General features: G+C 35.3%; 1 protein-coding gene across 1 annotated transcript in view; it reads right to left on the reverse strand.

Annotated features, from left to right (window-relative positions):
* Positions 1 to 1,180: 1,180 nt before the first annotated feature.
* Positions 1,181 to 25,699, reverse strand: part of LOC116162566 (zinc finger MYM-type protein 4) — a 43,409-nt gene continuing 18,890 nt past the window's right edge. Inside the window, exons 2-17 of the mRNA XM_031476210.1 lie at positions 20,647 to 21,035; positions 19,619 to 19,898; positions 19,131 to 19,571; positions 18,801 to 19,077; positions 18,513 to 18,751; positions 12,772 to 13,062; positions 12,544 to 12,722; positions 12,366 to 12,492; positions 12,139 to 12,315; positions 11,869 to 12,089; positions 11,609 to 11,819; positions 1,996 to 2,121; positions 1,828 to 1,949; positions 1,636 to 1,777; positions 1,487 to 1,586; positions 1,181 to 1,439 (exon numbers count right to left, since the gene is read on the reverse strand). Of these exons, the coding sequence (XP_031332070.1) occupies positions 1,265 to 1,439; positions 1,487 to 1,586; positions 1,636 to 1,777; positions 1,828 to 1,949; positions 1,996 to 2,121; positions 11,609 to 11,819; positions 11,869 to 12,089; positions 12,139 to 12,315; positions 12,366 to 12,492; positions 12,544 to 12,722; positions 12,772 to 13,062; positions 18,513 to 18,751; positions 18,801 to 19,077; positions 19,131 to 19,571; positions 19,619 to 19,898; positions 20,647 to 21,035 (3,497 nt within the window). The 3' untranslated portion in view covers positions 1,181 to 1,264. The remainder of the gene's footprint in view (positions 1,440 to 1,486; positions 1,587 to 1,635; positions 1,778 to 1,827; positions 1,950 to 1,995; positions 2,122 to 11,608; positions 11,820 to 11,868; positions 12,090 to 12,138; positions 12,316 to 12,365; positions 12,493 to 12,543; positions 12,723 to 12,771; positions 13,063 to 18,512; positions 18,752 to 18,800; positions 19,078 to 19,130; positions 19,572 to 19,618; positions 19,899 to 20,646; positions 21,036 to 25,699) is intronic.

Genomic DNA, 25,699 nt, shown 5'->3' on the forward strand with positions numbered 1-25,699 from the left:
ACAACAATGGGGGAAACCATTCTAAATTTAAACACCTCAATCGATGTGGGGATAAAGTTAGGTTCCACAGTCTCCTGAGGTTGACAATGGATGTCCGAGAAGGTACTTGAGAAGGAGGTAAAATAGGTGTTAAAATCTTCAGCGGATATATTTTGACAATTTATCGTCGCTTCAGATTTTCGTTGTAAGTTTATAACACGCCACATTGCTTTTATGCAATTTGATGAGTTACTAATGTACTGATCACAAGCTTCAATTTTAGCTCGTTTAATTTCTATTTGATACTTATTGTAAATAGATTTTTTTGTTTCCAACAGTTCAGGAAATCCATATTTGTCATGCAGCTCACCAACTAATTGCAGGTGAGCTCTAAGTTTTTTAAGATGGAAATTAAACCAATGCATGTCACGATCCTTGGTTTTGATTTTCTTTAGAGGAAAACATTTTTCAAACGCTGCCCTAATGGTCAATAAAAAATTGGAGAACATTCGGTTCGGATTGGTATTTTCACCACCGAAGGTGTTAGTCCAGTCATAGTCACAAAAAATACGAAAAAAAGAATTCCGGCCGTTCAGTGTTAACGGACGGACCCTTCCTCAACTCTCCCTGAAATTTTACCGAATTGTCTCCGAACATTTCCGGATCTCATCATGACCTTTCCAAACTTTCCCCGAGCTCTCACCGAACTTTTCCCGAAAGCTCCCCGAACTCTCCAAGAACTTTTCCCTACCTTTCCACGGACCCTACCTGAACTTTTCCCAAATTCTCCCCGAACTTTTCCCTAACTCTCACGAAACTTTTCTTGAATTCTCCACAACCTTTCTCCGAATTCATCCCTAATTTTTCCCGAACACTCTCCGAACTTTTCCCTTATTCTCCGAACCTTCCCTCAACAGATAATTTTATTTCATTCATGGATCGATTTATGTAATTCGCAGATTAATTAATTAAACTACGAATAAAATTAATTAACGCGCAATTAAATCTAACAATTCCAACTTTTCCCGATTATCCCGTCTTGTCACCACCCCATAATTATATTAATGTATCAGCCATTGGGGGGCAATGCATGCATATCAGGGCCCTGGCGTGACTTGTATGTCCTGTCACCAGGGTTGGAGGGTTTAGCACATCCATATAGGAAACTCATTAAATCTAATCTAGTTCAATAAAACACAAATCATGTAACTACACTTTTATTGTACGTACGTCTGTAATGATGGAAAAAAAATACAAAAATAACACGCTTCGAAATATTACATATTTAACTCGTTAAAAGTGCTACATTAATTTCCTTGACCATTTTAATACGATGCAGCATTTTTTCAAGAGCTGCCCTTGGTAGTGGCATGGTGGAGTACCAAACTGGGCTATCAGGGACACAAGATCTTTCAGGAAGTAAGTAAAAAACGTCGTTACGTGTTTTTACACTTTCGGGGCTATAAGAGAGAGGTAAGTAAAAATACCACTACATTTGTATACTAACCATTTGGACAAGTAAAATTCGTACAGTTTTACTGGGCAACGTAGAGGGTTGTCTTCATTTTCTTGTTGTTCATAAACTTTTTTCTTTCTAGGTGGAGTATCTACAAAATTGAAATTAATTTAATGTTGAAAGTAACACTTGTTAGTAACCTGTTGTTGATACTTGTGGTGGGTAAAAACGTAACAAAACATTGCGAGATCCTGGCGTTTTGGCTGCACCGGGTTGATTGGGATTACGTTTCCAGTGCTTCATTATATGAGAAAATGAAAGCTGCATATGTTCATCGACGGTCTACAAGAATTTCTGTCATAGAAAACTTTTAAAAACACTGAAAAACTCACCGTTAAATTAAAATGTTTAGTATTAAAAAACATAAGCGTGCTCAATAAAACATGTGGCGAATGAGCACCTAACTGTTTGCTCTCCCACAAATGCTCCTCTTCCACTCGGGTGACGATGTAATCTGGAGGTTTGTTAATAAATTTCAGAATATTGGAAGCAAAACTTACGAGAATCATTGTACAAAACTGAAAATTTCTTGGCCACTTCATCCAGGCAGTCGGTGAACTTTTCGTAATAAGAATCACAAAAAATGTTATCGATTCTGGCATTTTCGAACAAATACTGTTGAATTCCTACAAATTTACACAATTTTTAATCACAGCGACATAAAAAAGCATGGCCTGTCAATTTGAAAACTCTTACACTGCATTATATCATGGGAAATTTTAATGGTTTACTCGTGTTTTACGTCACAACAATTACTTTTCATTTACCACACAATTTTTAGAAATTACAGTTAGCTCTGTGTGGAACGTTGTCAAATAGACAGTAAGATAGTGAGACCAACTTCCAGGTAACAAAAGAAAGTGATTCACTCAGAGAGATTCCATAGTTTGCATAATTTGAAATAGGTCATAGCTATTGTTGATTGTAAAAGTGATCAATGTAATAAAACTTGTAACTATGCTCTCTGTAAATCCTTGGATGACAAATGCCAGCTATCTATATGTTATATGTCAAAGAAGAAGACATCAGAATATTTCGAAAATTTGACAGTACGTATACTGATGCCAGTAAGACAAACTTACCTACAATATTTTCAAGTTGATGACACTTTTATGCTGACTTGCTTATTTTATAAAACATCTTATATATTTATTCTTTTTTTCTACAACCTCCCTGAAGATGAGGTCATAAGGTATAATTTTGGGGCATGATATAGTACCCATTACCTACACTCGTGCATAATGAAAAAAGTAGAATAGATCCTGTACATTTAGAAGTGATAATTACTTACAAATGGCAAAGTTTTGGCTTTTGCATTATTTTCATTTCGAAATTTATAGATATTGTAGAAAAAGTATGATACTATTTAGATTCTACATCAAATTCTATAGACGTTTAATGATTCGTAATAATTTAGGTGTTGTCAAAATCACCTAAATTATTACGAATCATCAAATTTTACTTTTTATGTCAAAAATCACGTTTGCAGTCCCAATCATAATTGCTGATTCTTTCTGTATGAAAACTGTTATTATTTAATTGCTAAGCACTAAAGAAATGTCATTTTTCTTACCAATTAAATCTGTGCTTAATATAGTAGGGGAGCTAGCACGAAATCCACTGAACGAGAATGATCAAAATTTTAACCGATGTAGTTCCATTTGGCCCTATTAGAGTATGCTAAAATCGATCGTCTGCCGCCTCAGGTCATATGACTTAAGGCGTTGCGGGTACTTCTTGCGGTACCAACTCTGAAAGGTTGTTTTTCGAGAAAATAAGTTATACACCAAATGAAAACGTTGATAATAGCTCTTAAAAAATATTTAAAAAAATTGCGCACATTTGATAACTCCGTAAAAAAACAATTCTTAGTCGGTTTTTCACGAACTTTCTACGGATATAACTAGGTTACGGTTAAACGAATGAAGCTGATTTTTTATACAGACTGATGATAGGTACTACTAATGACTTAACGGTGTTTCGTTTTTAAATTTTTTCTCTAATTATAAGATTATCTTATCATCTTAACATTATAAGGTATCTTATAATTAGAGAAAAAATTTAAAAAAGAAACACTCTCATAGTCATTGGCTGTGTCCATCATTAGTCTGTAAAAAAAATCAGCTTCATTTATCCGACGGTAACCTAGTTATATCCGTAGAAAGTTCGTGAAAAACCGACTAAGAATTGTTTTTTTACGGAGTTATCAAATGTGCGCGATTTTTTTAAATATTTTTTTAAGAGCTATTATCAACGTTTTCATTAGGTGTATAACTTATTTTTTCGAAAGACAACCTTTCAGAATTGGTACCGCAAGAAGTACGCGCAGCGCCTTAAGTCATATGATCTGAGGCGGCAGACGATCGATTTTAGCATACTCTAATAGGGCCAAATGGAACTATATCGGTTAAAATTTTGATCATTCTCGTTCAGTGGATTTCGTGCTAGCTCCCCTACTAATAGAAATACAATAATAAAAGCACCTAGCCAATATTTGGAAAACGGAATTGAATAGACCGCTTATACAAAGTTACCCTTATTTTTTGTACTTAAATAAGCGCAGTAATAAAAATAGGATTTCCATTGAAATCACAATCCCAACATTAAACTTGTATATATGTATTCCAACAAAAGACAATAGACCTCACGTGCATTTTGACATTTGCAACCAAATCGGATTATACATAGTTACCTCCCAAAAGTCATAAGTGTTGCAAAGATTTTATAAAAAATTTGCTGTGGCTCGCACAGATAGCACCCGCAGTGTGTAAGATGTAAGTTTAGCAATAGCATCCTTGAGTTTAGGCATAATATGGAAGAACGTCAAAAATTGACAGTTTTTTATTATTTATTTTTTTATATGGCTTATAAAAAAAAGTACATACTCTCTTGAATGACACAGTGCATAAGGTGTTTCATTTAAAAAATGTTATGTTGATACATATCTTGATACCACAGTGGTCATCTGTTTTTTTTGCTTGATGATTCTAATCCTGATAAAAATATTTCATACTTGGTAATTTACAGGGTTCGGAGGATATATATCAACTGATATATATCATGATATATATCGCGATATATATCACTTGATATATATCATATATAAACTGTATAGTATCGATCCGTTCGGCTGCCGCGCGAGCTTCGCCTTATTGCCGATCAGGTGAATCACCGGCGCAACGATTTGTTTAATGTTTTATTTGCTTTTTCAGTCTTTCCCTGACTGTTGACTGTTGTGTTGTGTGAATAAGAATAGTAATTTTTATTTAATTAATATGCCAAAACCAAAGCATCATTTGATATATATCCGATATATGAGGCGTTGAAAGAAAGTGGTACAAGTCCCAAATTTGCAGTTTTGAGATAACAGCGACCTCTATATGTTATTGGGGAAAAGTACCATGTGACAAAATTTAAAAATTCTCACTTTTAAATTAGACCTGTAGATTGCGCTAGTGAGATCTGCATAATAATGTTTTATTCAAATCGTTCAAAGGCAAAGTGGTACAAATGTGACTTATACCACTTTGCCATTAAATGGAATTGCAGATATATTATTAGTGCATTTTTCTTGTAATGGTGGAATGTGTTTTGTCGACATTAAAAATGAGTTGTAGTGATACTGAAAGTGAGCCATTTTCTTCTAATGAAAGTGAGTCGAACCAGAGGATTACTCATCAGCCATCAGATTCAGGTAAGTATGCGTGGTTACAAATTCAATGGTTGCACTTCAAGAAATCTGAGCCGTACAAAATTTTTTATAAAGAAACGCTCAATGAAGACTATCCTTTTAATGCTATTAGTTTACTGCCAAACCGAAGAGGTGCTCCTAAAATGTTCAAGGCCATCGAGCTTTCGTCTCTGTATCAGGGTCCACTTGAAATTAATGATAAAAAGAAGAAAAATATGGAAGAACTTTTTCAATTTATTCCTCCGATTCATCAAAATTACTTCAAGGATGTAATTGGAAATTGTGACGTTGAAGATCCTGGACCCCTTAAAGAATTGGAAGAAGAAGATGATGACAGTTAGTTTCCCCATTGTTTTGGAATATACTTGTGTTTTTATTTTTCATATAAATTATGTTTTATTTCTTCTTTTGGTAATAAATTTTTAAAAACGTTTTAAATTTTATTGTGTCTCAACGTTTTTTTAAGGTATAATAACTCTTTGTTCTTATTATTACAGAGCAAAAAATCTATTATTGTGGTATACCAAAACATATATTAAAAAGTATTGAAAGTCATAGTGGTCTAAGTCACAAAAAGGTCAAAAAGGTAACAAAATTTTAAAAATCAAACTACCTTCCAATCTATATATTTTAGTTAGACCTTCACAAATAAAATTATCACAAAAAAGCGTTTACATTTATGTTCAGGATTTTTTAATTGACGTGCAACTTTAGGTTAATTTATCTAAAAACAAAGTTTTGGGACTTAGACCATGCTGACTCTCAAAGCCTTATATATTATGTGATATGATATTTATATAAATATCATGATATTTTCGATCGCTGGTAATTTACCAATACCATAAGTCCAATAAGAAAAAAGTTAATAATACTGTCGGTTTTATTTGAAGCACGCTTTATAATGGTATTGAGAGTTGAAAATATGCAAAAACGAAGGAAATCATTCAAGCGATTCCCCGCGGATACACCTCTTTATTGTTTTTGGGTGTAAAACGCTTGACGGAGCCCAAACGGTAATATTTATAATAATAATAGACTTTATTTCCATACAAAATGATATACATGAGCATTCACTACAACAAAAAAAATTTCTTTTTAAGATATCTACAGGAAAAAACAAGAGGAGAAAAGAGAAGAAAGAAAGTGAATTTTTTAACATCAAAAAGAAATTTAATAGGGAACTATGCACTAAGCATACAGCCCTGAGTTAAAGTGTAGCTTTAGTTTGTTTTTTTTCATCATTACGTTTTTTGTTCTATTTTCAGCAAACGTGACTTATGCAAGAATAATTAATATACTGTCCAGAAGTGTCGTTTGAGTCATCATCCATTTTTGAATATTTTGGAATAGATTTTTTGTTAAGCTTACATTTTTTAAATTACTCGGTCAAACGTTATATAATTTTGGTCCAAGATATAACGGCGATCGTTGAAAGAGGGTTTTATTTATTTTTGGCAATTTTTTATATTGCTTGGTCATGCTTGGTGTATAAAAAGTGGAAGAGATGGTGTCATTCTACTTTTTTGACATATTGATCGTATCGCCATTTTTTGTAGTTTTTCTATAGGAGAAAGGATACTATGGGCAGCCGTTCCCCAACAACATACACCGTAACTAATATGGGAATGCATATAAGCATGGTAAATTGTTTTTAACGCATGACAGGTAAGTGATGCTTTTAATATATAAATTTTCCTTGCTATTGAATATAGTCTAGATTTTAGGTAGTTAATATGACTCTTCCATGTTAATTTATTACCTAATATTATACCTAAATATTTCTGTGTAATACTTATATTATATTTACGAAGACGTCGCCGCGGGTGAAGGGCGTTAAAACCGCAAAAAAAAACAACTCATTTTGGGCTAGAAGTAACTCTTAGGGGTGCGCACCTCTCAAACTTTTTCGGACCCAAGAGGGAAGATGTAAGGTGAGCATGCGAGGTCCTTTTTTAACGCCACCACTGGGAATGGGAAGGAGCCTGTTTGGGTTGTTGTTCGTTCGTTAAGTTCGCCATTCACAGAGGGCGTACGTTTCGAGCGCGGGGAAGCAACATTTTTGTGAAGAGTGCGCGGTTGGGTGGACAATCGATCCCACAACGACAAAAGGTCACCGGGTCTCCCCCAGGAAGGAGGGTGTACGTTTCAACCTTTGCAATTCTGAAAGTGAGTGACTTACAACGCGAGGATTTATTGTTGTGTAAACAATGTCATGTAGACGTTATTTCAGTTTCAACACCAAAAATAATGATGGGACACCCTGTATATGAGCATGTTTCAGTTAATCGGGGGGACTATTTATGAAATAAGCACGTTTGTTTCATTTTAAAAATGTTATAAATGCGCAATTTGTTTAAATAATCGCTTTTGTAATTTATTCAATTTAGAATTTAATTTAGAAGTAAGACACATCTGGTCAAGCAAAAATTTATTAACGCACGTGTTTTATCGTTGTTAAATGACAGTCAGTCATTTTTTAAAAATAAATTTGCGCAGCAGCAAATTCCCTAAGGTTGTGCGAGAAGTTTAACGCATTGTCCTTTGACGGAAAAAGTTTGTCGAGTTGAAAAAGCAAGCAGTGTAGTACAGCGAGGCCTTTTGTTGTTTTTATTAAAAGTAAAAGTTTCTACCGTCGACACAGCCACCGGAAATTTGTTTATCTTATACATCAAACCAGTTTTGTTTGTCACCAATTTTATGATATAACGTAAAGTGAATTTCGTGATGGATTTATACAATCATTAGCATTAGTTCACTAGCATTTCTTAGTGATCTAATTTTAATCAATTACCATTAAATGTAAATTCATCTTAAAGTCTTGGTGAATTTTAAAAAAACCTAAAATCATGGTTATTTTCGCAGATATTGAGTTTTTGTTCTCGTAAATTTACTTTTTTCCTTACTCATATTTGTTATTTTTTCTTTTACTTTTACTAAGGGGGTGCTCGGGACTAGGCGTCCACCAAATGATAGTGTCTCAACTCATGTTACTTCACCACAACTTTTCCATTACAGTTTTTGTTTAAATTTACTTATAAGTAAAATAATACTTATATTACGATTGTATTATAATAATAAAGTACTTTTTTCTTGGTTGTAATTTTATGGAAATTTTGAGGAAACAAATAAATAATAATATTAATGATTGTATAAACCCACCCTCAGAAGGTGTCAACGTTTGTGTGAGTTTCGTGCGCCTAGTTTCGCAAAGCTTGTACCACAAGATCCTGTAGATTATTTTTAAAAAAAATTTTAAGATTTCTTATTTTTGTCGACCACCTGAGTGCGGGGTTATATGTCCAAACAAGCTTTCTAAGCTTTTGTTTCTTTCAGGGATTTTATTTTAATTTGTTTTTGTGTTCTAGAATAAATTTTTGTCATTGTTAATCAATTAATTGTGTTTATTCGAATCCATTGCGCGGCCCAGAGTTTTCATGTCAGATTTTAAACTCGGCAATAAAAAATTGGGAGGTTATTGAAATCACTTCAAATTTCGATTTTGAGATTCCACCGCATTCTCACGTTTCAAGGCCTCAGGAGTAAAAACAAGTTAAAAAGTAATCGTAAACGATTTACATAAAGCGCATTTCTACTTGCATTCATTTCCCATTTGTAAGATGCAACTTCTGTTAAAATCGTAAAAATCCGGCCACAAATATGAAAAATAGCGTTGCACATGGGCAATCCATTGTTGACGTGCTACTTCAATTTCAGTTTATGAGAAGAATTTCATTTCAATGCTTTTCTAAATAAGAAAGTTGGAACTGCGCATGCGTAAACCTAAATTTTAAAACAAATTTACTATAACTAACTAATAAACTAAGATTTTCCTTTGTTCCAAGCGCCTAAGTATCAAATTTCACTTAAATAGTTCCATAGATAAAAAAGTTGGCACGGCGCATGCGCAAAACCAAATTTTGAAATTGGCGTTTGATTTTCCTTTATCCCAAGTGCCTATGTATCAAATTTCGTTTAAATTCTTCAATAAATAAAAAAGTTGGCACTGCGCATGCGCAAAACCAAATTTTGAAATTGGCGTTTGATTTTCCTTTATCCCAAGTGCCTATGTATCAAAATTCGTTTAAATTCTTCCATAAATAAAAAAGTTGGCACTGCGCATGCGCAAAACCAAATTTTGAAATTGGCGTTTGATTTTCCTTTATCCCAAGTGCCTATGTATCAAATTTCGTTTAATTCTTCCATAAATAAAAAAGTTGGCACTGCGCATGCGCAAAACCAAATTTTGAAATTGGCGTTTGATTTTCCTTTATCCCAAGTGCCTATGTATCAAATTTCGTTAAAATTCTTCCATAAATAAAAAAGTTGGCACTGCGCATGCGCAAAACCAAATTTTGAAATTGGCGTTTGATTTTCCTTTATCCCCAGTGCCTATGTATCAAATTTCGTTTAAATTCTTCCATAAATAAAAAAGTTGGCACTGCGCATGCGCAAAACCAAATTTTGAAATTGGCTTTTGATTTTCCTTTATCCCAAGTGCCTATGTATCAAATTTCGTTTAAATTCTTCCATAAATAAAAAAGTTGGCACTGCGCATGCGCAAAACCAAATTTTGAAATTGGCGTTTGATTTTCCTTTATTCCAAGTGCCTATGTATCAAATTTCATTCAAATACTTTTATAAGTAAAAAAGTTTGCAATTCGGTTTATAAATGGTCGAGATGCGAAAAGGGCACTGTGAATTCGATTCAACTTTTGGCATTGCGTATTATATGGCTAAATCTATGCCCATATTGAATTTCATGCAATTCAGTTCATAACTAACGGAGATGTAAAAGCGATCGAACATTTCTAAACAAAGTTATCGTTCACACGGACAGATAGATGGACAGACAGACAAAGGAACAGACGGAGAGACCAACCGGCAGGCGACAGATAGCAATGCAAAATTATAAACGATCTCTAGGATCGTTAATAAACGGCAAAAGTGTAAAATTATGGAACATGTAAAAACGGTTTTTTGTTTTTTTTACAATAACTTTTTTTGTAAGCGGTACAGAAAAAATTCCTTCCTTGGTACAAGACTCGACACCATAACGAAATAACAAATAGCGAAAAAAGTAGAACAATAGCTCTTAAGATAAAAAACTAGTAGCGTCGCAAAGTTAGCGGACGGACGGACGGACAGACGGACGGACGGACGGACAAAGTGGCCACAATAGCGCATTTTTTTTTTATTTTTGTGGAAATGCGCTAAAAAGCGTTTAAGAAAATGTCTGTATGCACATACGTGTATATGTGCATGCGGAATGATACTTGTACACATGGTTCGGGCCAGAATACCCGACCAATTTGGTTGAAATTTGAAACAGATGATTCCTTAAATGATCTCGAGAACTGAAAAGCTTTTGGAAGCGATTTGAAAATGGGAAATGCTCTTTTAGCTATAAATTTATTTAATAGGGGTGTGAGCAACAAAATTTTGAGTGAGAGAAGGCCGTGGAAATTTTAGGTCACGTCTCCCAGCGAGTTGATTGTGTGAATACAGTTGTAGACAAAATACTAGCCGTGTAATACACTGATCGGCTGCCATTTTTTTCTATTGGTGCTCAAAATCTATTGAAAGTGTTTATCAAAATTTGTGTAATGAATTCTTTGGAATAGTCGGAAGTTGATCGAAGCTACCAAGTTTCTTAGATTGAGAAATTTTAAGTCTATATTGATTTGTTTTGAGCTAGCTGGACAGATGTTTTGTAGGTGGCGTACTGAGGGCACGCCATTGTACACAATATTATAATTAACTCAAGGAAATGCCCAACCGCCCTTATTCCCCCCAAGCTCAAGCTACGAGCCTGTTAATTGAGGTTAGAGATTAGCGGTGGCTGATATGGTATATTTGAGTGCTCCGTGCATTTAACAGGTGAAAAGAATTCGGCGCCATCAGAAAGGATAGCGACGAAAATGCGTCTTCACATTCAGGTTCACAGCTCTAAGTCCCAACTGTGTGAATTTTTTACCCTTGTGAATTCGTTCTTGAGGTGCGATTTTCCCATAGAAAATGTGCAAACAAAGACGCAAAGTGGTGACAACTTTTTAGTAATTGGAGAAACTTGAAACGAATAATCAATCATGACGCATCGACCATATTCACCTACAAAACTGGAGACGACAATATGTATCAAAATTTCCAATAAAAATCACTTTATTTACGGGATATTCCCAAAGAAATGAAGCTTCTCTTATAATTTCAAAAAAAATGGTCGATTGGATCGACCAATATTTGTGATGTTAGAAAATGTAAAATACCCCACTTTCAATATGGGCTAGCACGTATATGATCGAAGCGAGGTTCGCCCCCCCCCCGAAGTGAGTGGACTGTGCTTTACATTTCAATATATACCCCAAAGTATTGTCTCACTATCTTATTCTTTAGACTATGCAGTATATAATGGGTGTAATTCTCACCTAGACATAGATAATAAATCGTGTCAGGAGCATACTCTTGTCCATTAGGCTTTCGTACTTCCTTCACAAATAAGCACAACGAATAATTCAGTTCATCAGCAGTTAACTGTAAGATTTCGGGTTTAAACAATTTCACACGTCGTGAAGTCTTCTCCAATTCGGCATTTTTTGTGGTGACCCATTGTTTCCAGGCATTTACTCCAAATGTATACTGCCGAGTCAAAAAGATTACACAAAAATCAATCTGCACTACTGGCTACCTTAAGACACATATTTGCATCTGGTTTTTCCACTGGTTCTTGAGGAGGAGTCGGTGGTGGAGGTGTTATTGTGGGAATATCCACCTGCGTTGATGTTCGTCTACCTCGTTTACTCGTAATTGGGGCAGCCTTCGGTGGGCGTCCCATACGTTTACGACCACGAGTTGATTGACGTTCTGTCATCGGTATGGGTGGCGACTGCTCGGGAGCTGGCACTGGTGCTAACTTTATTTATTAATAAAATTACACTACACGATTCAGGGGTCATACCTGGTGCAGCCTCTTCTTGAGATGCCGTAATTGTGTTGACAGTCAGCGCTCCCTCTAAGTCTACAGCCGGTTCGTCCAACTCTGTTGCCATTTTCAAAGCCATTTGCAGCATATCATCCCCAAACGAATTATTAGGATCCACAGGTTCAGGACTGTATGTCGGTTCTTCAGGTGGTGCTAAAAGGTTAAATACATCAGCCAATGACCAGATAAGTACAAACACTTACGTGGTGCTGTATCCTCTTCTTCACTTTCAGACTCTGTATGTTCTTCTTTTTTATCCCCTGCCACCATTTCGGCCATCATTAAAAGTTCTGCTTCAAATGGATCTGTGGGAATTTTGACTTGGATTTTCTAAAAAGTCATGTATATATTGTCAGCACCACAGCCATCTTAATTGCTTACCTTAATTTCTTTCATAATTCCCATAGCCGAATTACGAGTTGTGGGAATAAATATGGGCACTGGTACTGGCAAAGGGAAAGGAAATGGTACGGGTAGAGGCATCGAATACATCCACATTGGAGCGGGAACGTAAATTGGTACCGGTATAGGAATAATGCTAGTTTTTTCCTTAATTTCGTCTACAATAATGAAAATTTGATATAGAATAAGACTCTCAATGTAACTTACCTGTTTGTACTTCTGCATCGCAAGTAGTTGGCTTTGCAGTAACTTCCTTTGATTTTGTGTTTATTTTGCACAAAGTGCCTACATTTCTATGTGGTGGAATCGGAGTGGGTTTAATAATCACCTGGCGCAGAATTTTTGTCTTTATTATAGGACTTGGAGGTCGAGTTGTGGTAGTGTTGTTCTTTGTGCGGTGTCCGGTGGGTGGTGAGGTACTTGGGCCATTTGTAGTGGCCAGTGACTGTACACTGCTAATTACTGGTATAGTAGGAATGGTTGGCAGTTCTTTAGGTACTGTTAAACAGAAAATGATCAAGTAATTAGTCATTATTCTTATTATACAGGGTGTATCAGTTGCATTCCACATCATTGCTAGCTTGATAATGCAAAAACGATATTGGATGATAAATTGTTATATGTACATTTTGCTATTTCGCATCTTGTGAAATGTTGCCTTTCATCTACATTTTTTGATAAGTCAACTTAGGGACAATGTTATTTATTATTATTTTATGTTTGTTTAGTATTAAGGATGAGTTGGTAGAAATTAGTGTGGCAGCTCTGAATAAAACAGAATTTAGATTTTTGCAAATTTTACAACTCAAATGTAATTCAGAAAGCAATATTTTAGTTGGCTAATAAAATAAACTACATGTGTTTTATTTTATTTCATTGTAGCGAATTTTCTAGAGCGATATCAAGGCGCCATCAAGTGGATAAAGGATTAGTCACCAGTGATAAGGAATGAAAGCGGATGTGACCTGTTCTTTCCAGGAAGTATAATATGCTGACTAGAATTCTCTAGAAGCTTTTTGTTTGCTATATAAACAAATTGAATTGTATTTAATAAAAGTCCCAATATCGACACTGAAATGATAAATGCTGAAAATTGTACTTATATTATAAACTTAATGTTACACATTTGAGTACAAGTATGTTATACTTTATTTCTCATGTTATAAAAATGTACTCCTCATTGTTACGATCAAGCTTACAAGATCGAATTTCATGCTGAAATTATAGTTACACTGACTAAAAGAAGAATTTTGATCGATGCAGGGTTGCCACACCAATTTCTACCAACTTAACCTTGTTACTAAAGAATGTTCCTTGTATCTCAGCATGGCAAAGTTTACACTTCTTTTTGTCACACATAAAATAAACGAGTTAAGCTCTCAAGGTCAGACGTCATCGTCAGTCAATCCTGTGCCGCGCTGCCGGTCAGTGGCTACAGACACTGCAGTTCGTAATGCTTTTTCTGTGCATCTGCGAACATGACAACTTCCAGAAAACGTGTTATTTGTTCATTTTACACCTTACTAAACTACTTTTTATTTATTTTCAATATTTCTCATTTATTTATTTGCACGTTGTAAATATCTCGTTTTGTTATTAAAAGTAAAGGAATTAAATTAAAATCTGACATTAGTACCATTCCCACTCATCGTACTTGCAGAAAGTTTGAGGACACTGTTGCAGAAACATTAAAACAATGTTGTCTTGGGGAGGGGAAAGAAGTATGTAATAAAATTCAACAATCAATTGTGTTAGATTGTGATTATATGAGGTGTCTAGTCCGAAGATATAAGATATTATTTATTGCATACACACCCGATGCTGTTGTCACAAGTCACATTCCCAGTCACGTGCAAAAACTAAATTATAAATTATTTTCGGTTGTTATTAAAAGAAAACTTTTAAAGATTGCCTACTATAGTGCGCACGAGACACATTTTACTTTATTGCATTCATAATGTGCATCTATAATTATTTGTTTTGACGTATTAAGCTTTTTTTTAGCAAAATCACGAATAATAATAATAATCAGTCCATTTTGTCTCCCTGTTCAATCATCGCTTGTAAGTTCATTCGTTTAGAGAAAGATTTATTTGCCACTTAGTGTGGTGAGAGGGTCTTTATCTCTTGTAACTGGATACCTCATAATAATCAAGAGCAAACTTCAGATAAGTTCCCTTGATCGTTGAATTATGTTTCAGTATCCAATATGAAAATATAAGGTGTTATTTACTATGTAATGTTCAGAGAGTTTGTGGCAAATAAACCTAATGTGTTTGTCAAAAAAATGGCAGCCAGTGGAACAGCGGGAACCAGTGGCGTAGAGTAGGGGGGGGGGGCGGTCCGCCCCGGGCGCCACTTTAGTAGGTGCGGCAGCGTCATACCTGCCTATAATATCCCAGGGTGCTTTTGAAAATAGCTAAAAGTAGGAAACGATATAAATTCTTATGAAGATACATTTAAATTTTTATTTCGTAAGCAACGACCATAACCATCGATGGAAGATGCTTTATCTGACAAAAACTGAGACGAAAATACATGACGAAGAGACTTTTGATGTATATCCAAAAGTGTAAACTGCTGTTCTCATTATACTCCAATCTTTTATTTTATAGCATTATGTTACATTGACATTTTAATAGGTTTGAATGAGTAGGCTAAGCCGTTCTTTAAGCGTAAGGATAGATAAAGTGATCACTTTAACGGTAAGGGTAAAGTGAAACAAATGACTGTGCATTCTAATGACATCTGTCCATCTTATTTCAAATGCACGATATAAAATGACCTTCAGACTGTTTCTATGGCAACTATCGCGACGGTAGAACCTAAGCTTGCTATTTTTGACGTCTCTAAATTAAATTCAGAATTGTCAGTAGCTTTACAATGAATTGTATGGCTTCTACTATAAAATAAAGTTTTGTATTATACACGACGATAAAGAGAATCTAACCGTCTCGTGAAAGTTAATTCTCTCAATGGTTAAAATGCCCCTTTATAGTCTTGTGTAATAAATAACTAAATTCTTGCGTTTCTAGGTTCGAGTTCAGAAAGTAGTCGTAAGTATATCCTCTTTACCGCATTATAAGAAAATTTAAAAAAAAAACGCTGTTTTCTGTCTGCCTGTCTTTATTGTTGTGTGTGTTGTTTATCGGTTACATGGATCATGTAGGTATCAAACGAAAGCTTATAGATGTAATGTCAAGAGCCCCCCCTTCTCGTAAACAATCGCTCGCTCTAAAAGTACTCAAATCCAGAATAGAATAAAAAATTGAGACTCTTTTTAAATAAACGATAGGGATCTCAAACTGTTCACCAGGTCATAAAATATAGGGCGACAAACCTTGACCGCGCCCGGGCACTTAGCTATTAATTCTGTTAAATAATACAATAAATAAAGTAAATATAATATCGTCCTATTCTGTCATATAATTTCTGTATACAGCGTAAAATGTTCATAAAATTCTTGAAAAAAGCGTCAGCAGTGGTATTATTGCAAAACTCCTACCATATCTTATAGATCAGATTGTACTGTACAGGGTGGTTCAAATTCGTGATTCGCCATTGGGATTTCCGTAACTGTGAGAGATACAGTGTAGATTAAATGGGGGCAAAGTTGCTCCTTTCTGTGACTAAAAAAACGCATTTGAAATTTTTGAAAATAACTGATAAATCACTACAAAATTGAAAATGTCAAATTTCGTTTTCATTTTCCCTAGCTTAAACGGTCGGAAATGGACGGTTCTTGTTAGCACCTCCTATGGGCACATTTTTTTTAAGAATCTGCATCTGTTATCAGCATTTCCATAACATGCTAAATGTAAAAGATACAGGGTACTACTGTCTTACTTCTTATGGGCGCTATATTACAATTTTACGAGATGAGATAAGAGGACAAAACAGAAAAATAAACAAGTACAAGAAAAATTCAAATTAGATGTTTTTCATTTACTTCTCAACAAAACATCCACAGGTAACTAGATCTTGCTGAATCAACATGGCTATGATGGCGTCTATAAGCCTGTAGCTTCTACATCTAGCTTGTTATGGAAATTCTGATAACAGATTATTCAAAAAAGTGCCCATAGAAGGCGCTAACGGGAACAAAATGTCCATTTCGGACCATGTAAGCTTCGGAAAATGAAAACAAAGTTTGACATTTTCAGTGGTGATATCTCAGTTATTTTCAAAGATTTTTTTTAGTAACAAAAGGGGCAACTTTGCCCCCATTTAACCTACACTCTCACCGTTACGGAGATCCCAATGGTGAGCCACGAATTGGAACCACTCTGTATAAGTGTTGAAGACAGTAAAGATTTCATTGTGGCAGATAGTGCTTCTACGAGAACTCCTCTCAGTCTGAAAGCCTCAATGATAAGAATTGCTACAATGGATGTGGATGTCGGCTGTAAGAAGAAACCAAAAGATGTCTGTTCCTAAGGGTAATAAATTGCTAACTCTACATTTACAAAAAGAGAGCACAAGACTGTAACTTCCAATAAGGGATCATGACAATGCAGGTGCCATCCTTCACCTGAATTTTGTTTAAAGTTCTCAAGATAAGATTAAATTCAGGAAAATAAGGGCGCGGATTCAACGTAAAGACTTCAACAGCTTGCACTTCTTTGTTTTTTCGCCATAAGAAATATTGAGAGCACCTATGGTTTAAGTTTACTCTGTGAAGGAAAGTATAATTTATGTATCCACATTATGATGACGTCACACTACAGCACCGAGGCCTTGTATTTACGGTGGTAGGAGATAAGGTCCATTCGGTGACAGGTTTACTCTTTTCAAAAGAATTCATAATTAGTCTCTAGATTCTTTGTACGTGTCTGCAAATTTACCGTTTAATTTAGAAAACTTAGTGCTAAGGACAATAATGTGTACGTGAATGTATGAATTGTAGGAAGAGATGGAAATTACTACATTTCTTTCAAAATGTATCACCCGAGGTCACTATTCTTGCTTTGATTGCAATAGTTCAGCATTCAGCCAGCCAAAAGCTGTACTAAAATAGAAAACCTTTTAAGATGACAATTTAACGTTTCAATTATTATTATGCTGTTTAAATTACCTGCATTGATAGAGTACCGCAATAGTCCCCATATAGGGGAGAAAAAGTTCAGGAAGTGACAAATGTTGGTGTCTGCAATACATAACACCCATGAACAAAACGATATAGTCACAATGTTGGACAGAATCTATTGTGGTACTCTATCATGATCAATATAGGCATTATAGTTTCGATTTCGGGAAGGTATTATTCTCTGTGTCAAACTTCAGACAGAAGTTTTGAATTAATTTACAGCTCACATTTTTTTAACATTTCCAAAAAATAAAATGTGAGGACCAGATCTCCACACAGGAAAAGGCAGAAAGTTTGTTGATGTCTCGTTTGATAGATGCAGGCCCCTCACTAATGCAGCAACAAACGTTTCTTTTCGAATGGGCAAGTGTCAGGGAAACGGTAACACACACTGCCTTTTTACAGAGCAAATGGTGTTCCTATCAAAATCTCTTTATGCTTAAGTTGGTAGAGCAAAATCTTTATTTAGTCATCAATTTCATTGCGTAAATTGCAAAACAGCCTTGATGCACAGGAGGTAAATTTTGTGCTGTTCCTGGCATACTCTCATCTTGGTTAAGATGGTAGAGCAAAAGCACAATAACTAACTTATGTGCTCATTCAGCCTTGGTAAATTTTTTGACAACACAGCAACAAGGTAGGGGGCGCGATATTGTTGACGAATCTACGTATTCTACTATTGTCGGTCACACATGTGCATAGACTTTTTAACTTATTGAAGAGTATATGGATTTGTAAATGTAAATAAACATTAGTTTATTAACAAATTAATACTAAACCAAATAAAATAAACATGAAAACCACAATGAAGTTCCCTATCCATAACGTCAGATAGCTGAAAAATAAATAAATGCCTGCATACCTGCGCTCTTCTTCTTTGGCTTTAGTAATTTCTTGGTTTTTTTAGGTCCACTTGTGGGTACAGGCAAAGTACGAGTACGTTGACCATCCTCCGGTTCGTTAAGTGTAATGGGTGTTTTTGAAAACTGATTTTGGAACGCCATCACGCATGGATAGGAGCAGAAATTACGAATTGACGCATCAGACATTGTTAAATGATATAACGGCTTGTAACTCTTTTGACAGTGATCACAGTTTTTCCTGTAATCATCAAGCGCAAAATTCTAAAACTGAGATGTAAAGGACTCACTTCTTTGATTGCACAGCATTTATCGATACTTGATACAAGTTAAGACAATTTAAAGAACACATTAACAATGAGGCCCCAGATGCGGACAGACGGTTGATCATGTCAAAATTGTATTTTTTAACCTTGCACCAACTGCAAGGTACGATTTTTCTATGACCAATTATGTAGATATTTTGACAACTTTTTGCACAAAAACTGAGCAAGGCGTTGTCATAAAACATGGAATTTTCTTCCAGAACTTTGTTGTCAAAGTACTTTTTGCACATATTACACTTTCCTGGAAGTAAAGTATGTTATCACAACTGGTATACGCATGGTGAAATTTTCAACCTGGCGCGATATTGTTGACGAATTTGAAGGCCACAAAGCATGGTTCTCCACAAAAGAAATTCATTTTGTTGTTGTGTTCAAATTCGATAGTAGTCGGTTTCTCTTTTAAACATACAGAGCACATATTGCCGCTCGTATTGGAGTGTTTGCTTTGATTGTTACTCATAATATCGTATTTTTCCATACAGGACTGTGTACAGAAGTCTTTAAATTGCCCTTTGTCTCCTACGGGCGCCAAGAATCCATCGCCTCCGCCAGTTGACATGTCTTTCTGACAATAAGAACAAACTTTGAGGCCCTTCTTAAATTCTTCTAGACATACGCTACTGCAAAACTGTCTAATGTTGTAACCAAACCGTACACAGTATTTTCCTAAACAGTTTGTACGAACAATTGTGTTGCAATTGGAACATTTCGATCCAACTCTCTTTTGATACTTGGCTAATAAAACATTAATTAGTATTGGAAAAGATTAGTCGAACACTTACATAAGCAAAGTTCAGTGCAGAATTCCATTGTTTGCCAGGATAAATGCGAATTACTCAATTCCAATTCCTTTTGACATTCCGCACACTTCCTACAGAATTTCACTTTGCCCACCATGTTATCATTGTTAACACCCGATGTTAATTTTTTCACTCTCAGGTCACCTTCAGTGTTCATAATTATCTTATCGGTATGTCTACGTTTGAAGTTGCTCAGGCACCCATCATCGCATATATAAGTCATGACTTTTTCATGCAAAACGGAATATTTTGATTTTCGAGGCTGTAATAATAAATTTTACACTAATCATATCTAATAATTTTTATTTTATAGCAGATGTTAAATTAACATTTTAATAAGTGTAAATGAGTAGGCTAAATCTCTCTTTAACAGCAAGGGTAGATTGTACATTCTAATAATATCTCTTATTCTTAATAGAAATAGGGCGCGGAGCAAGAAATAAAATGAAGTTCAAAACAGAAAACAATATTGCTTTCATGGAAACGTCGAGAGACGCTAGGCTTGCTATGTTTGACGTCTAAATTAAATTCAACATTTTCAGAAGTTGTATGATGATTTATATCGCTTCTGCTATAAAATAAAGTTTTGTATTATACGCGACGATAAAGGTACACTTACAACCCTTTATTGCCTTCTATAATAAATAACTATTAACGCCCATGTAACCCAGTGGACAAAAATATGTATCGATTGAATCTACCAGAGGCTGATGTGCAAACTTTTGTTTCCAAATGGTGTGTGGGTGGTGTGTTACGCAACTTTCCATAAAGATAAAGACATTGTTGCTAGTATTTTTGAACGTGGTTTTTAAAATTGTGTATTAAAAATATTTTTAAAAAATTGGGGTTGCCAAACCGGAAGTGAAAAAAATGTCATTATGGCCAATAAATTCTTTGCTTTTTACTCTCGTGTTTTAGGGGTCTTATGATGTACTTTGTATATTAAGATCACATCTACTACACAAGAGGTGAAATTTACCTCTGGTACCTTTACCATCATCGCTACTCACCAAACAACATTGCATACATGAATTCACATTCTCATCTGTACAAAGAGACACCACATAGTTTTCTGGATTTGAACCCTTGCAATTATCTGTCGCCGATTCCGCGGAGGTGGTCTCTGATGAAGGATCGTTGGTAAAAAGTTCAGATTCTGTGGGATCTCTAAGAGGTACCATTGAGGCAACTGCATCTTTCTCCGCCTGTGATATAACACGTTCCGTATCAGGTATGATACACATCTCTTCACTTGCTCCTTGTTCTATGTCTACCACCTGGTCTTCAATGGTAGCCTCTGGTTCAGCATCGTCATCCAACGGTACTGCAATTAAATCATCTGAACCAATAGGATCCTCTTGCGGTTGGTTTTCTTGGAAATTTTCGTCATCTTGAGTTGCTACACCAAAAGAAACTATGTTATAAAAAAACATTTTCAAATACAGTAATGTATGGATAATCTGAACCCCTTTTACTCCGAAATACGAACGCGCCAAATTGTAAAATGATATACATACTCCGAACTCCAATATTTCGTAATCCGAACCACTGTTTATTATTTCTTTTAAAGCGTGCGCATCTACCTGAAACCCCTACTAAGGCATGTTTTTAGCAATGACAGCTTTTAGCGAATTTTTGATTCTCAAAAAGAAACTTATTGTTTCACCAACTGTCGGCCGTTCAGGCGACTTTTGTTAATCAATCGAGAGCTCTGCAACTTTTGGGTTTTCGGCATTATATTCGTAGTATCGCGTTATTCCGGCATCGCTTTGTCTGAGAGCTGAAAGCCATTCCTGAAGTTGATAATTTATGAATTTCCTTTAAATGTGTTAATGTAAGGAAATAGAATATCATAGTGTAACGGAAACGCTCCAGACATGACGTCGCCTTTGGCGCTCTGGAATTTTCTACGCGCGCGATAGTGGGATTTGTATAGGAATATTCGAGACTTATCCGGTAATTACATTGCTCGCGTGTATAAATGGTTGCGGACCGAACATCGCAGTGAGTTTACTACCGAACGAGATCGAGTACGGATGAAACATCGAGCGCGGAAATATAAATTGCGAAGTGTGTGATATAAATAGTCGATATAAATTGTACAGTTTTTATAGTGTTTTAGTTTTGTTTAATAAATATTGATATAAATCGAACCCGAATTTATAAATCACGTTACAATAGTGTATCTATGAAGGTCATTTTCGTTTAATAAATAAGTTGTCCCATCTTATCTAATTTACGAGTACTCATAATTCGTTGTTGAATCTGAAAATGTCATCGCCGTCAAACGAAATTTTTCAAATTGAAGAGTCAAGAGAACTTTTTTTTTTAAATTTAAAAAAAGATGCGCAGCTGCTAAGGCTATATGCATCTGTATACAATATTTTAGTAAATTTAAATATATACATCAATAATTATGTACATATACTGAGACTACTATTCACTTCACTGGATATGATTACATATGTTGTTTCAAATATATTGATTATTACACTTGCAATATTAATTTTGTGCAGACCAAATAATTAATAAGTTTTTGTATCGAGTTCTGTTTATCTTGAAGAGCTTCTTTCAGGCACATCGGGATAGCAAACGATGTTAGTGCAGCGGAGAGCCGGCGCTAACTCGCTTATTTGAGGTAGTTTTTTTTTTCGGAGTAGAAAGAATTGGGACCCACACCATTTTGTTCAGAAATGTTTGAACCTTCAGAATCTCGCTTTACGACATTTTCCCGTGGTCCTGACAAAAGTTATAGGCCGCTAAAGTTGAACTTTACTCATTTTCGCGCGCGCGACTAGACCACCGAAAGTATTTATTTTCTCAGCAACTAAGCGATATACATCAATAATTCCTTTTGTAAAATGAAAGTACATTTATAGCAGAATCTAAATCATTCATATTTACCTACCTTGTTATGCACAGTTTTTAGAAAAATGACCGTCAACTTCCAAAATTCGTGTAGCAGATGAAAAGTGCGCACTTTGAACTCTCATAACTTTTTATTTCACGATATCGATTTCCAATATTTATAGCTCATTCGATGCTCCAAAGCATTGTGATTATTTTATTTTCTATAACATTACCGTGAATTTTTCACTTATAATTGCACAAGAGGTTTGTATTTTACCGAGTAAATTTGGGTTGTTAAGGTAATGAAAATCTGTTGCCTAGCAATTCGACGAGATAAACTGTCAACTAATAAAAATGCGACACCGCAGGTGGAGCATTTTTAGGTTGACAGTTTTTCGAGTCCAATTGCTAAAAGGAAACAGATTTGAATTGCAGCAACCCAAATTTACTCGGTTTAAATGCAAACCTCGAGTGTAATTCGGCAGGACAATTTAACGAACAAGAAATTCACCAAACTAGTCAATTATTGACAGACGTCAAACTAGTCATATGGGAAAGGATAATGCGATAATTGGTGCGAAAATGAATAAGTGAAAAAACCACTAGTGCATTTGTCGCTGGAAAAGTTGCAGGTAACTTTTGCCGCTGTCAAAGTGACAATTGCACTGCGGCTTATGCGATTTTTTATACATGAGTTGAATTGTCACTTATAATTGCACAAGAGGTTTGTATTTTACCGAGTAAATTTGGGTTGTTAAGGTAATGAAAATCTGTTGCCTGCAATTCACGAGAAAAACTGTCAACTAATAAAAATGCGACACCGCAGGTGGAGCATTTTTAGGTTGACAGTTTTTCGAGTCCAATTGCTAAAAGGAAACAGATTTGAATTGCAAATTTACTCGGTTTAAATACAAACCTCGAGTGTAATTCGGCAGGACAATTTAACGAACAAGAAATTCACAAACTAGTCAATTACTGACAGACGTCAAACTAGTCATATGGGAAAGGATAATGCGATAATTGGTTCGAAAATGAATAAGTGAAAAAACCACTAGTGCATTTGTCGCTGGAAAAGTTGCAGTAACTTTTGCCGCTGTCAAAGTGACAATTACACTGCGGCTTATGCGATTTTTTATACATGAGTTGAATTGTCATAATAAAAAAGTTACGGTAATTTAAGTAAAAACCTACCGACCTCGCCGAGTTGGGAGTCGCGAGTGAGACGGAGAGGGAAGGATAGTCAGCAGCGTTCGCTAAACAAGGAGCGATGCGTAAGAGATTTTACTATACTAAGAAATTTCTCTCCGAATACCAAAACTAGCTATTTTGGCCGTTTAGTTTACAAATGCATTCCGCCGAGTTGCATTGTAAAATCTCAAACAATTCATTAACTCCATGTATCTCAGTTCTTTGGTGAAATATATAGGTACAAATAGGTACCTTTCCCTGTAAATTTTGGGGTTTACTCCACATTAGGTATCTCTTGTGCTGTGCTGTATATTGCAAGATCAGCAGTGACAACGGTATGATTTTGTCCCAAAGATTCAGGCTTGTTTTTTGATTTCACTAGACGATGGTTAGGATGGTATTGTAGCTCGCTGGTGGAGAATTCAAAAACGGCATAGGTATATTATATTGAATGGTAGATACCGGAACTTACTTAAGAGGATTATCAGCAGGTACTTAGGCTGTTAAAGTCAGTTATCTGGTCGTTATCTAGTGATAGGTAAACCTGGTGGTCAATCATTTCTAGACATGCCGTCTGCATGATCTCGAATTTAAACTTAACTTAAATAATTTAAATATGTAGTCATCTCAATAGTTTCAAAACTTTTATGAGTTTATTTTTTCCCCCCCGGTTCTTTTGAAATGTGTTAAATTCAACTTTCAACTTTTAATGTAATAATTCAACCCTCCGGTTGGTTGTCTTTACAAGGCTTGATAATAATTCGTTTTGAAACTTAGGACAACCTTTCCGGTTTAACCACCCTTCAGGTTTTTTCACTTGGCTTCGGCCAGTTAATAATTAAAAAAACAACATGTTCGTCTTATTCGTCTTCAACGTTTGTAACTTACCGTTTTCCTGTTAAATTTCACATCGCCTGATGATGGCAGTACGCCGAAACTATAGTCGCTTTTATTTTTAAAAAACTTCAACGAATAAAAACTATATGGGGAAGGTTTAGAGAGTTTTGATCACACAATATATTTCAACCCCCATTTCGAGGAACGATGGATCCAAACACCAAAAAAAAAAAAATCCATGTATTCGTTTAGGAGCCACCCTCAAAAAAGTGGTAAAGTTTCTTTTTTTCTCAGCAACAGTTACAGAGACTGGTGGTAAGTCTTTGAATAGGTTTTGCTGTGTATGCCCTTTCCGGTTTTGCAAATAATTTTTCAAAATTCCTACCGCAAAAGGACACACCCCTCAATAGGGGTGCGAAAAAATGTTGATTTCGACGAAATTTGGTATCTGGGGGTTTTTGAATCTGAAATTAGTTTTTGAAAATTCGAAAAAAATAATTCCACTGCAATTCTTGGCCGGACAACGAAAATTGACAAAATTCCACGAAGTTTGTTGTCTAGGTACATACTTACGGAACAAAATTATTGAACAGTTTTTTTTAAGGTCATTTTTCAAACACTCATTTGCAAATTGGTCTTTCGGGTCAGAAAATGTTCTCCGACAGTGGCATAACAAGTACAGTAAACGTCAATATTACATGTTCTGCTAAGGGTGTCTACCTACATTTCACAAAAATTTGTCAAATAAAAAATGATAATTTTATCACAGCGACCATTAATAACTTCGACATCAACGAGGAAACCGTCACAGAATGAGAATAAGTATAGGCTATATTCTGTGGAAACAGACGAAAAAAATTCAACGCACAGTCTTTTTTCAAAAGCGAGATACATCGACAGAAGAAATCCAAATTCCTCGTTTACCTATCACTAGATAACGACCAGCACCAGATAACTGACTTTAACAGCCTAAGTACCTGCTGATAATCCTCCTAAGTAAGTTCCGGTATCTACCATTCAATATAATATACCTATGCCGTTTTTTAATTCTCCACCAGCGAGCTACAATACCATCCTAACCAATCGTCTAGTGAAATCAAAAAACAAGCCTGAATCTTTGGGACAAAATCATACCGTTGTTACTGCTGATCTTGCAATATACAGCACAGCACAAGAGATACCTGATGT

Source organism: Photinus pyralis, unplaced genomic scaffold (assembly GCF_008802855.1).
Source record: "Photinus pyralis isolate 1611_PpyrPB1 unplaced genomic scaffold, Ppyr1.3 Ppyr1.4_LG10, whole genome shotgun sequence".
In the NCBI taxonomy this organism is placed as follows: domain Eukaryota; kingdom Metazoa; phylum Arthropoda; class Insecta; order Coleoptera; family Lampyridae; genus Photinus; species Photinus pyralis.